The following is a 12,273-nucleotide window of genomic DNA, read 5'->3' as shown; positions in this document are numbered from 1 at the left end:
TTAAATAGAGTTACATTTATTATATTTCGTAATTAAATAAAACATTTTGAAAAATAAGAAATACAATTAAAATAAATAAAAATTAAAAAGTTACAATTGCATGCAGCGTTACTACGCCTAAATGTATGTTATTACACTAATTACATATAGAAAATACCAAGGAAGTCGTAAATTTTTTTAATATAACATGAAGCCTGCTATTCTTTTGTGGTTTGTGTTTTCTTTGAGAGACGTACTTTTACACCACCCTTTGATTGAATACCCACGGAGTGATTATCGATGATAATTTCACGTCTGCTCATAACTTCAATGTTGAAATTTTGTAAGATTTTAACAACGCCCAATTTTGAATTCAACATGCCCATACGCAGAGCTATGCATTGTCGTGGTCCAGCGCCAAAAGGCATATACGCATTTACATTGTAATTGGGACTTGAGGGCGAGAAGCGGTGTGGATCGTATGTCATTGGATTTGGAAAGTATTGCGCATCGCGAAATATACCCAGCAAAGAGATAAGGATGGGTATGCCCTTTTCGATGATATGGTTGGTGCCGGGTATGGTGTAGTCCTGTGTGCATTCACGGTTCAAGAAGGGCAACGGGTATTTGCGATTAGTTTCTAAAAAAATAAAATTATTAATTAATTAAAATTAATTATTACAACAAATTGTTTTTTTCTTTCGTGTTTGCATTGCCACTTACCTTGTAAGCACAACTCCAGGAATGACATTTCTCGCAAAGCATCATAACTCAACTGCCCATCGTGACGCGCCAGTACTTCAGTCACCTCTTTCTGCGCAAGTTCAAGCAGTTCTGGATATTGAGCCAATTCGAAAATGGTAAAAGCAGCTGTTGAACTGGTGGTCTCCTGGCCGGCAATGTAGAAAATGAAACCCTGTGCGGCTATGTGATCTAACGTGAATTCTTTTTCTACACCAACAGCTGTGAACAAGATTCGGATCTCAAATGTGCGTAAAATGTTGGAAAGTTTTAAAATAGTTAATACCTGCGTTGGGCTTGGCACTCCAATTGTCATCATCCTCGGTGATCTTGCCAGTATTACGCAGCTGCATCATCAACTGCAACATGTCCTTGCGCACTATGTTATGCTTCTCACGATATTCAATCGTTTCTTTCATTATTTCACGCAACCCCACAGCTAAAGCATTTTTGAAGCCCAAACGTGTCATGATTTGCACAAGGCTATAATGCATAGGTAAGAAATGTAAAATCTGTTAACAAAATTTAAAAAAATGAATTTACGTGAAAACGAACTGTTCCCGGCAATTATTTTTGGCGCCTTATTTCTGGCAGCTCGTCATTTCGTCTATCAGCTGTTTATCAGCCGAGGGGTTGGCAGTTCTACCAACTACTCAAACGAATTCCTGGCGAGCTCTTACATAAAATGAGAGAGGTTCGCAGCTAGGCATTTATGTATATATGTATATATGGTTCAGACGATTTCGCCGTAAACAAACCACCGTAACATTCCCCATACCGTAAGCAAATCAACTCATTCCTTCAAGCTCACTGAGAGCCGGTTAATGGTCTAATGCTGGCCACACCTCCATGGGAAAATATTTTTACAATTATGGCCAATATCAGACCGTTAACCAGCTCTCAGCGAATTTGACAGAATCGGCTGATGGCTGGTGTAACAGAAGTTATGAATCCAAAAAAAAATCAACACATCCCCTTCCATGTTGCCGTCTGAACAACGACTGATTGGACGAATGTGTGAATACGTGTGAAATGAGCGGACAGAATTCGGCTGTCGAGTACTCCTGTGACATGACAGCCGAAGTTGCTCGAACAGTTTTGTTTTTCAGCGTAGTTAATTGCCAAACCTAGTAAATCTATCATCCTTGTCAGCCTCTGCATTCTCTACATCGTGCATAACCCAGCTTACAGCAGCCAATCAGCTGATTCAAAATCGCTGAGAGCCATTTAACGGTATGATGTTGACTACATCTCTGCATTCTGTGCATTATGATTAGAACTACCGGTTAAAATACAATAAACAACTCAAAAAAAAACATGAACAAAAATTTAACTTTTAACACCGATAATATCCATTACACTAACAAAAACACATGACAGCCGCAAACAACTTCTCTCTCATCCAGCCAATAAACCACAATGACTAGTTCATTCAAAAATATTCATTAACAAAGCTGCCATCTCACAAGCTGAACGCAGCCTCAAAGGAAAGCAAACAAATATAGGGTTATTCAATAGGTGCGCTTCAACTTTTTTCCGATAGGGAGAGCGAACGACGCAATATTTTTTATTTTTCGCTTGTCATTTGTAAACTTCATTAGAATACATTTCATCATGGAACGCTACACACTTGAGCAACGATTGCAAATCGTGCAAATTTTTTATGAAAATAATCGTGCTGTTGCTGCTACTTTAAGAGCATTACGGCCATTTTACGGTCCATTTAACAAGCCGTCCCGTTTTGGGGTTATGTGAAGTCATTGGTCAATATTGAAAGCGAAATTGCTGGGATTTCGGCCGATTTATGCAAAAGAGTGGCCGAAAATTGGGTTTAACGATTGGACTTCGTAAAACGTGCACGCGGTGGTCATGCAAAAGAAATCGAATTTCATACTTAAATGTATATGTTCAAACTCGATAATAAAAAAAAATTAGTTAAAAAAGTCAAACCGTTTGTTTTATTCAAAAAAGTTCAAAAGTTGAAGCGCTCTTACTGAAAACCCCTATACTATTTGACCATAAATATAAAAAACTTAAGAGACACATCGAAAATCTTGGACCTGATAAAAAATAAAATAAAAACAAAATCAAAAACAAAATTTTATACGAACCACCTATTAGAAGACTTGAATTAATCTTGACACGGCTGAAGTTCTCACAAAACACATCAAACTTACTTTCACCAATAATACACCCACGCAAAAAAGGATTTAGGCAAACCAAGAAATGAAGAAGTAGAAGAAATAAAACAATGCATATAGAAGAGAATTGATCCTAAGAAGTCGCCAGGAAACGACCTAATAATTGGTAAAATTTTCAGAGAACTCCCAGAGAAGGGAATTATCTATATAAGGAACTTATTCAATCAAATCTTGAACTTGAAATATTTCGCAAAAGTATGGAAAATTGCTCAAATTATTGCAAAACCAAAACCAGGCAAATGCAAAATAAGAAACTTGTTCTAATATCAAAAGCAGAATGTTAAAAAATTAAAAATCGGCATTTTAAAATCTCTCACACGCCAAAATTAAAAGTGTTATTATTATTATTATAATCTACACCACTCTCCCACCCGCATACCGCGTGAGTCGGAGTTCATTTTCACCGAGCACGACGGTAGTTTCGGGCTACAAGTCATGTCGGCACTATTGTTATCTTTTTTGTTTTGTGTTATGTTTTGTATTATTTTATTGATGTTTGTGTTTTTTATTTTTTTTTAGTACTTTATTATTATTGTTATTGTTTTAGTTTGCTTTTTGCTTTTTGTTTTTATATTTTTATTACTATGATCGATAAAATTATCAGTTACTTACGATGGGCACAAGAAGACTAACATTCCAATATTGGCATTTATTAAGTTGTTGCGCCGCGCTTTGTGTACAAGGCATCTGAACTTATTCTTTGGATTCTCAAAGCTGTTGATGTCCAAACCGAAAATAACAGATCCAATTATGTCGATAGCATAGCTGTTGAATAAGCGAAAATGCAAAATATTCATTTCACTTTTTGTTTCCCATTCTATCCAAAATTCATGCTTACGTCACAAGTATATCTTTCAGGTCCAATTCCGCGCTACCCTCCTCCGGCAATACTTTATTCAGATATGCAACCATTTTATTGCCAATATCATCGGACGTGTGAAACATTGCTTTCAATTTACCCGAGCTGAAGGAAGGTGTCAACTTTTGACGCAATGATCGCCAACTTTGACCGCGCAAACTAAACAAATTGCATGACAAGGTATCGCGCTTCTCGTCCACATAAATGCCGCGATCGTGAAAACTATTAAAATCTTGTGTGAGTATTTGACGCGCTAACTCTGGGTCACGTATCAAGACGGCCGGTCGGAAGAGCAAATAAACACCAATAAATGGTAATTTCGCTGCCTTGAGGTAAGCATCGTAAATTGCCACACCCATAGATTTTTCATGCTTAACCACTGATTTCAAGCAACCGCAGGGAATTTGCGGATCAGGATCGGTTGGAAAATTGCGACGATTCCAATAAGAGTATTGTTGCTTGGTCAACCAGAAGAGTGTTGTACCCAGCAGTAAAAAGAGGAGAAGCACGAACATTTTCACTTAATTCCGGTGAAGTAGATACTATTGTACTTTGAACCGCACTGCGCATGTGATAATACGAGTATATACAGGTATGTGTGTATATACAGAAAAGACAATAAATTATTGAGAAACCGGTACGAGTAAGATCACGATAACTTTTGCATAAACGCGGGTGTTCTACGAACGTCCAATTTTGTGCATTGCCTTTTGTGAACTGCGACTGTGCTGAAGTTCGCTACTACATATAAATTTATTAACAAAACAAGAGCAGAGCAATGTAGCGCGCGCACAATGACAAAGCAATGACAAAGATAAATAGCCATAACCCAGTAAACACAGTTTCAAACGTTCCGGATTACAGTTTCTCAATTTTATATTAAATGCGATGCTCAAATTGAAATGAGATTTATATTTTGTGCTATTCTTTGAGTTTCATTTGAAATGATGGAAGGCTGAACAAGTAATTTTATACTCCGAGATTAACTGCAGTTAAGGCTGTTATCTTTCACCAAAGACCAAAATGTCCACCAAAAGAGTTAACTCAAACAGTTGGCTTCTGTTATTTCAAATTATGTCTGTTATTTTGAATTATTTTCCATATTTTTGTCATTTTTGTTTTAGTATCTGCTATTATCAATTATTTCTTTATTCCTTTTATCTGGAATTTCCAATTGTTTCTATTATTTTCAATTGTTTTCCGCTAGAGCTTTTTCGTATTTTTTGGCTTGTTTTTGTTTGTCTCTTATTTCTTTATTTATGTTGTTTCTACTACTAACTTCTTAAACGATTTTGGCAGAGTTTAACAAAGTGCGTCAATCATTTTTTTTCGGGCTAACCGGCGCCAGTTGGAAACACCAAGAGAAGCCAAGTCCTCCCCCCACCTGATCTTTTCAATGCAGAGTAGGTCCTTTTCTTCCTCTGCTACCACCAGCTGGCGCGTTTGTATCCATTTGGACGACATGATCCAGCCAACGCAGCCACTGTTTGTTTGATAACAGGAGGTACTTCGTTTAGTCCTCGTTCACCACCATACTCATTCGCTTTGGTTCTTTATCCAGTTTGGAAAAGGCAGAACTAACAGTGCGGTTGTTAAGGCCGATGATGTCAAACGCCAACAGTTGTATGCTCTTATAAAAAAATTGTGCCTGAGCGATGAAGTTCTGCGGCTCCCACGGTCTTTTCCTGCATGAAGTTAAAGAAGTCACTCGACAGAGATTCACCCTGAAATCTCATTTGGTATCAAACGGGTCGGAGAGCTCCTTCTCAATTCTGACGGCGCCGCAAGTGTTGAGCGACGTCATTTGCGTATTATTTTAGCGGCCTCGGTAGTTCTACTCTAAGTGCACTAGCCTGTCATTCCAGAGGTTGTGAGTTCGAATCCCACGTAAAGCACGCTCCTCGCACTTTTTCAAATTTACCTACTTTCCCTGTTTCTAAACAAAACAAATAAAAAAATCTCATTCCTCAAACCCAAAAACTTCTCCTCTCCATCCTTACTCTCGCGCAATAGTCAGCGCATTATTTGCATTGTGGCTGCTAAAACAAGCAAAAACAAAGAAAAACACGTGTTTCACATTTTTCTGGCAGAAGGATCGCACAGATGGTTGAGGATTTCGCTAAATTTGGTATGTCTGCGCTATTACCGCAGTTGCCCGCTTCCTCTTGCTGACGTCACTGATGCAATATGTAACTGTTTGTTTTTCTTTGGTTTTTGCTTGTTTTAGCAGCCACAATGCAAATTGTACGGGAGTAATGATGGCAAGAATAAGTTTTTTTTTGTTTGCTTAGAAACAGGGAAATTAGGTAAATTTGAAAAAGTGTGAGGAGCGTGCTTTACGTGGGATTCGAACCCACAACCTCTGGAATGACAGGCTAGTGCACTTACGCTAGAGTACCGAGGGGATTTCCTTTAGATAACTATAACTCTCAAATTAGTATCACATCATTTTCAAATGCTTAATATTTTAGAAAAACCTTTGATTTTAATCATTCTGAAATAAATTTAGAGCTTGAATGTCTGCTGGGATGTTCGTGTATAATTATAATATGTACATATACATGCGCACATACATATAATGACAATGCAAATAATTTTTTCTTATCAACAGAAACCGGGGTTTTCAATATTATATTCTTAACTGATTGATTTTACGATTTATGTCCATATGGCATAAACAAGTGTGGTTACGTTCTCGGGTCACATTGTACTTGTAATTTTTTCCTCTTGGAGAGAGAATTATTATCCTTTGTGTATTATGAAAACAAATCAGCTGCTGGCTGTCAGAAAACTGTAAATAAAATAAAAAGTATTCCTAATAAAACTAGCTTGCTTTCTTATATACATATATTTAATTAGCCAAATATCAGAAAAGAAATGAAATAAATTCCGTCTTTCTAGGTAAAATTGCACTACCTTTCAGCACAAAATAATGTGTGCATACACATATATTTGAATACAGCACTATACGAGGTGTGTTCAAAAAGTATAGCGAATTTTGTGTTTTTTCAAAAATTATTTATTTATTCATTAATATCTATTTTGCCCCCTTCAAAGTAATCCCCATGAGATATTATGCACTTGTGCCAAAGTTTTTCCAATCTTCGAAGCACTTCCACAAATCATTTTTTTTATCTTGTTCGGCTTCTCCTTCGATGCCGTCTTTATTTCGTCAATCGTAGCGTAGCGTCGTCCTTTCATGGATCTCTTCAATTTCGGGAACAAGAAAAATTCACAAGGGGCCAAATCTGGGGAATACGGAGGCTGTGGCATCATTAGTGTGTTGTTTTTCCCCAAAAAGTCGCGCACAAGTAACGATGTGTAAGCAGGGACGTTATCGTGATACAAGAGCCAATTTTTGTTCTTCCACAGATCCGGGCGTTTCTGGCGGATTCCTTCGCGCAAATTGCGCATAATTTCGGTCTTGGTTCGTGCGGCAGCTTTCATTGAGATGATTGAGCTTTGGTTTCCACGTCATACCCATAAACCCACGATTCGTCACCAATTATGAACCTCTGGAGCAAATTTGGGTCGTCGCGGACAGAGTCCAACATCTCATTAGCAATGTTCATGCGATGCAAGCTTTTGGTCGAAATTAAGCAGTTTTGGAACGAATTTTGCGGCGACCCGTCTTATGCCCAAATCATTGAAAAAAATAGAATGGCACGAGCCAACCGATATGTCAGCAACTTCTCTAACGGTGATTCGACAATTGGCCAGTACATTTTCTTCACTTCATCAATTTTTTCGTCTGTTGTTGAAGTGCTCGGGCGTCCGGGACGCTTTTCGTCGTTCATATCTTCTCGGACTTCTGAGAACATTTTGTACCACCGATAAACGTTGCTTTGGTCCAAAGTAGCATGCGCGCACTTAATTTCGTTTTTCACACAAAATTTGACACAGGTTCTTTAATCCAATTTTTTGAATAGGTAAAAATCGAAGACGAGCCGAAACACGTGCAAGCAAAGCAGCTGTCCACAATTAACTGAACATTCAAAATGTTGTGAGTATGAGTGAGAGACATGAGTACCAACATATCGCCATAAAAAAATCTAAATTCGAATATACGTAATCGCGAAAATTCAAAATTCGCCATACTTTTTGAACACACCTCGTATTTCGTGCGCATAGAGTCACCTCCAGTCCACGGGCGTTGAACCCATAGGGGTATACCTGAAATCGCACCATGGGTGGTTAGTAAACACGGCGACGTTGATTTTTATCGAAAGCAGCTAATCAGAGGGCACGGATGATTTCGTTTTCGGCTGGGAGACAACCCCTACTGCCCGCACTGCTTCAACACGATCGAAGATGCAAAGCAAGTTATTTTCCAATGTGACCGTTTTCGAGACGAACGTCAAATGCTGGAAGAACGCTACTTGGACACCCGTTGCAGGTGAACAATCCGATACAAGCCATGTGTTCATCAAACAATAACTGGAATGCTGTTAAGGCACATGCAGCAAAGCTAATGCAGTACCTCGGATACGCGGAGTGAGCGGCTAAAGAACAGAAACTCTTGAGTAAGGAGACACTAACTGTATGACTAACAAACGACCCTCACGAACACCTGAGGTAACACTCACGATGATATCAAACGGGAACAAGTCGATACTAACAAATTTAACACCGTTTTCTTCCGATGTTCCTTTTGTTACAAAAAGCGGAGCAATGGAGACTATCGATATGTCCAAGATATTCATATGTGAGAAAGAAAAGGGCCTGGATGCACGAGTCAATTGTGATCAATAGACAAAAAAAGACGAGCTTATGGCATGAAGCTGGCTACAAATATGTAGGGTTCAGACATGGATGAATAGAACTGGTCCAATTCCACACCACTCAACGCAGCAAACGATGATCGCTCTACCTCACCCACCAAAAAAACAAAAAGGGCTATATTTCGCATTTTCGGCGTAATTCAAATTTTTCTTTACCTTTGGTAACTTCGAAGCTGTAAATAACTTTGTCTACTTAGGAATCAGCATAAACTATCAATGTTAGCGTTGAGATCACCCAACAGGACTCTAGTTTGGGCTCGCTACGCAATTAAAAACAGATTCGCAGATTCGCCGAACAAAAAACACAAATATAAATGCGTGCGGTGGACGATGCCGAACAAATATGAGAAGGCAATAGGAACATTCGAAAAAGTATCTTTTGGGAGATATAGGAAATAATAACTTTTAAGCAATACTAGAATGATTTAATTGACGAACAAGGATGAGCGTAACAAACAAAAAACAACCACTAAGGAATGGATACGAAAAATATTGGTCGGCCGAAAATCAGGTCGGGCCGAATCGCTATAACATCAAAGTTATATAAGCTATCAAAACAATTTCTATTTTATTTTCTTCTTTATTAAATTTATGTTGAACAAAAAACCCATCTTAATTTTCTTTGTTACAAACAAAATGGTGCAAAGTAGATTTAACTCCTCCCATTAGGCGATGGACATCAATTTTTGTCCATCTGCTCATTTTTAATTTCTTTTTTCGTCTTTAAACAATTCCCAATTTTCTTTAAACAATTCCCAATATTTTCTAATGAGTCTCAATTGAGGACAGTTTGGTCAGTTGTGGTTCTTTTCAACAATATTTACCTCGTGATTTTTATGCCAGTTCATAGCAAGACGGCTTTAATGATATGAAGATAAATAGGACCAGAACAGAGTGAGCCATTATGTTATTTTATGAATGGCAGCAAACGTTTTGCAAGTACTCCTTCTGGCAGACATGCTGGCCGATTGCTTGACATTAGGGGTAATGAGAGTTTTCAAAACATTGGAGTTTTTTTTTGCAATTTATTTTTTCGGCCCTCAGACTACCCCTAACCCCATAAAGGCACCTGAGTTTCCTCCTCTCTTCGTTGCGGTATAAAACTCAGCTTACTGAATCTGACGTATGTTTCATCATCCATAACCACCCAGCCATATTTATGAATATCTTTGACTGTATAATTTTCGCGCGCGTGTTTTATTACTCTTATTTGGTTTATTATTTCGATTGGGTCATGCAATCTTTTTACATGAACGTAAACATTCACTTTTGCACACTTCTTGGACGATATCCTTCCGACATACGGGCCTTTTTTGCAGCATCTCAAATTGAAAGGTCAGCTTTTTTCGAAATAATGACACCACTCCTTTGGCTTGTGATTGCAACACAATGGCTTTTTTTCTTCTACTTTCAGGCCTTTGTTCAACCTTGTTTCATTTACCTTTTTTAACACATAAGTTACCGTACTTTTCGGACAATTTAAAGTTTTTGCTTAGATGCAATAACTTCGCTTCCACTGTAAGCTAGGGATGTAGCTTCCAACGTACTAACTCATTAAAAGATGGCGCCATCAAAAACATTATAATGACGCCAGTCTTGTTTATGTTGGACTTCATCTTGTATGTATATGGGCCGATGTTGAATGTGAACCACACCTCAATTCAGACTAACTCAATTTGAACCATGGAAAGAACCAAGAACCAATCCAGCAACGCGTTAAAGTTATTCAGGCTTATTATGAAAACGGGCGTTCAAATCAAAATCACGCACTTCGTGAAGAAAATCATCTTCAGTGATGAGGCACATTTTCACCTCAGTGGATTCGTCAATAAGCAGAATTGCCGCATTTGAGCGAATGATAATCCAAGAGTGATTGCCGAAAAATCAATGCACCTACAAAGAGTGACTGTTTGGTGCGGTTTATGGGCCGGCGGCATCATTGGGCCGTATTTTTTCCAAAATGAGGCCGGTCAGGCAGTTACTGTGAATAGTGTTCGCTATCGTGAGATGATAACGAACTTTTTATGGCCCGAATTGGAAGATGTGGATGTGGACGATATGTGGTTTCAACAGGACAGTGCCACTTGACACACAGGTAACGAAACAATGACTCTTTTGCGCGAAAAATTTGATGGCCGAATAATCTCACGTCGCGGCGATGTCAATTGGCCGCCAAGATCATGTGATTTGACACCGTAGGACTTCTTTCTTTGGGATTATTTGAAAGAAAAGGTGAACGTCGATAAGCCAGCAACAATTCAAGAGCTAAAGGATGAGATAATTCGGCACATTAACGGCATAGAACCTCAATTATGCCTCAGCGTCATCGAAAATTTGGACCATCGGATGGAGGTGTGCCGCCGAGCCCGCGGTGGCCATTTGGCCAATATTTTGTTCCATACGTAATTGAGCCATACCAATATTATCATAATAAAGAGGAATGACAATAAATTCCTAAAAAAATTGTATTTTATTCAAAATCAACACCGGCCCTTGAAACTTAACCACACTTTATATGTATAAGTATTTATTTACCACTTTATTCTGCCGAATATGTAACAGCGATAAGCTTTCCTATTGCCTGGAAATAGATTTGCGCATTTCAAAGTATATTATTTATCTGCCCATTACTCTACTTTCGATCTTTGAGGGCTGTGCTTACTTATACTTGTGCTTGTATATTATATACATACATATATAGTACATATAGTATACATATAGTATATATGTATGTAAGTTTATTTATAACAGAAAGTCTTTATTTGATAAGATACTAACGAAGCATGAAACTAGTTTAAGTTAAACCGAAATATAAGGAAAACCTTGGCCTGTCTCAATTGCTTGAGTCATTGCAACTCATAGCGTAAATTTTCGCAAGTCATACTATCCAATGCGCATATTGGTAGCTAGCAATGTAAGCGACAAATAAATTCATGAAATTGAATAGTTTGGAAGAATATTTGTTGTTGTTATTGTTGTAATCTTAAAACAGTTCTAAAGTAAACGAAAAAAATGCAATGCGTTTAAACGAAAATGTAGCACTGTATATCTATTTTTTATTCTGTTTTTAAGTAATTCGCAGTAAATAATTATTCAGATATTCACTTGTTCTTGTTAACGTCAAATGTCTTAATCACTTCTTACTTCCATTCAAAGGTTGCTGTAAAAAGCGTTCATCTCTCCCACCTTACCCCTTATGGAAGCGCGCTGAAATGGACGAAGCAAAAACTTATAACAACGAAGAAATGTCTGAGGGGCTAAGTGATCTGATCGATATAAATGCTGAGCCAGCTGTGGAAAATGTACAAAAACAAATAATGTCGCAGGCTAAAATATTCGAAGCCATCAAAGAAGCGAGCAAGGAAATATTCCGACAGAAGAACAAACAAAAAATGAGGCAGCGTGAAGAAGTCCAAGATAATACTGAAGGTGTCTAAGCAACGAACAATAAGGAAAAATAACAACAACAATAGAAATAAAAATGTAGTCGTGTAACTGGAAAAAGTATTGATTCTTTCAAGCAAATCGAGCGCAGAGATTTAAATAGAGTTACATTTATTATATTTCATAACTAAATAAAACATTTTGAAAAATAAGAAATACAATTAAAATAAATAAAAATTAAAAAGTTACAATTGCATGCAGCGTTACTACGCCTAAATGTATGTTATTACACTAATTACATATAGAAAATACCAAGGAAGTCTAAATT

The 12,273-nt window shown here is 37.7% G+C and overlaps 2 protein-coding genes across 2 annotated transcripts; one reads left to right on the top strand and one right to left on the bottom strand.

The window, feature by feature from the left end:
• Window positions 1-184: 184 nt before the first annotated feature.
• LOC128871685 (probable cytochrome P450 6d4) lies at window positions 185-4,556 on the bottom strand. The gene is made up of 5 exons (XM_054113631.1): window positions 3,760-4,556; window positions 3,534-3,686; window positions 1,007-1,203; window positions 703-942; window positions 185-619 (listed from the first exon to the last, which is right to left on the bottom strand). The coding sequence occupies exons 1-5, from the start codon at window positions 4,293-4,295 to the stop codon at window positions 198-200; spliced, it is 1,548 nt and encodes a 515-aa protein (XP_053969606.1). The 5' UTR covers window positions 4,296-4,556; the 3' UTR covers window positions 185-197.
• A 3,641-nt stretch (window positions 4,557-8,197) lies between these two features.
• On the top strand, window positions 8,198-12,000 carry LOC128864932 (cardioactive peptide-like). Its single transcript, XM_054104748.1, has 3 exons — window positions 8,198-8,274; window positions 11,562-11,632; window positions 11,718-12,000. Exons 1-3 carry the CDS (start codon window positions 8,198-8,200, stop codon window positions 11,996-11,998), a joined length of 429 nt encoding a protein of 142 aa, XP_053960723.1. The 3' UTR covers window positions 11,999-12,000.
• The last annotated feature ends 273 nt before the right edge of the window (window positions 12,001-12,273 follow it).

Source organism: Anastrepha ludens, chromosome 2 (genome assembly GCF_028408465.1).
Source record: "Anastrepha ludens isolate Willacy chromosome 2, idAnaLude1.1, whole genome shotgun sequence".
Lineage (NCBI taxonomy): Eukaryota > Metazoa > Arthropoda > Insecta > Diptera > Tephritidae > Anastrepha > Anastrepha ludens.
This window is presented reverse-complemented; position numbering and strand designations above follow the sequence as displayed.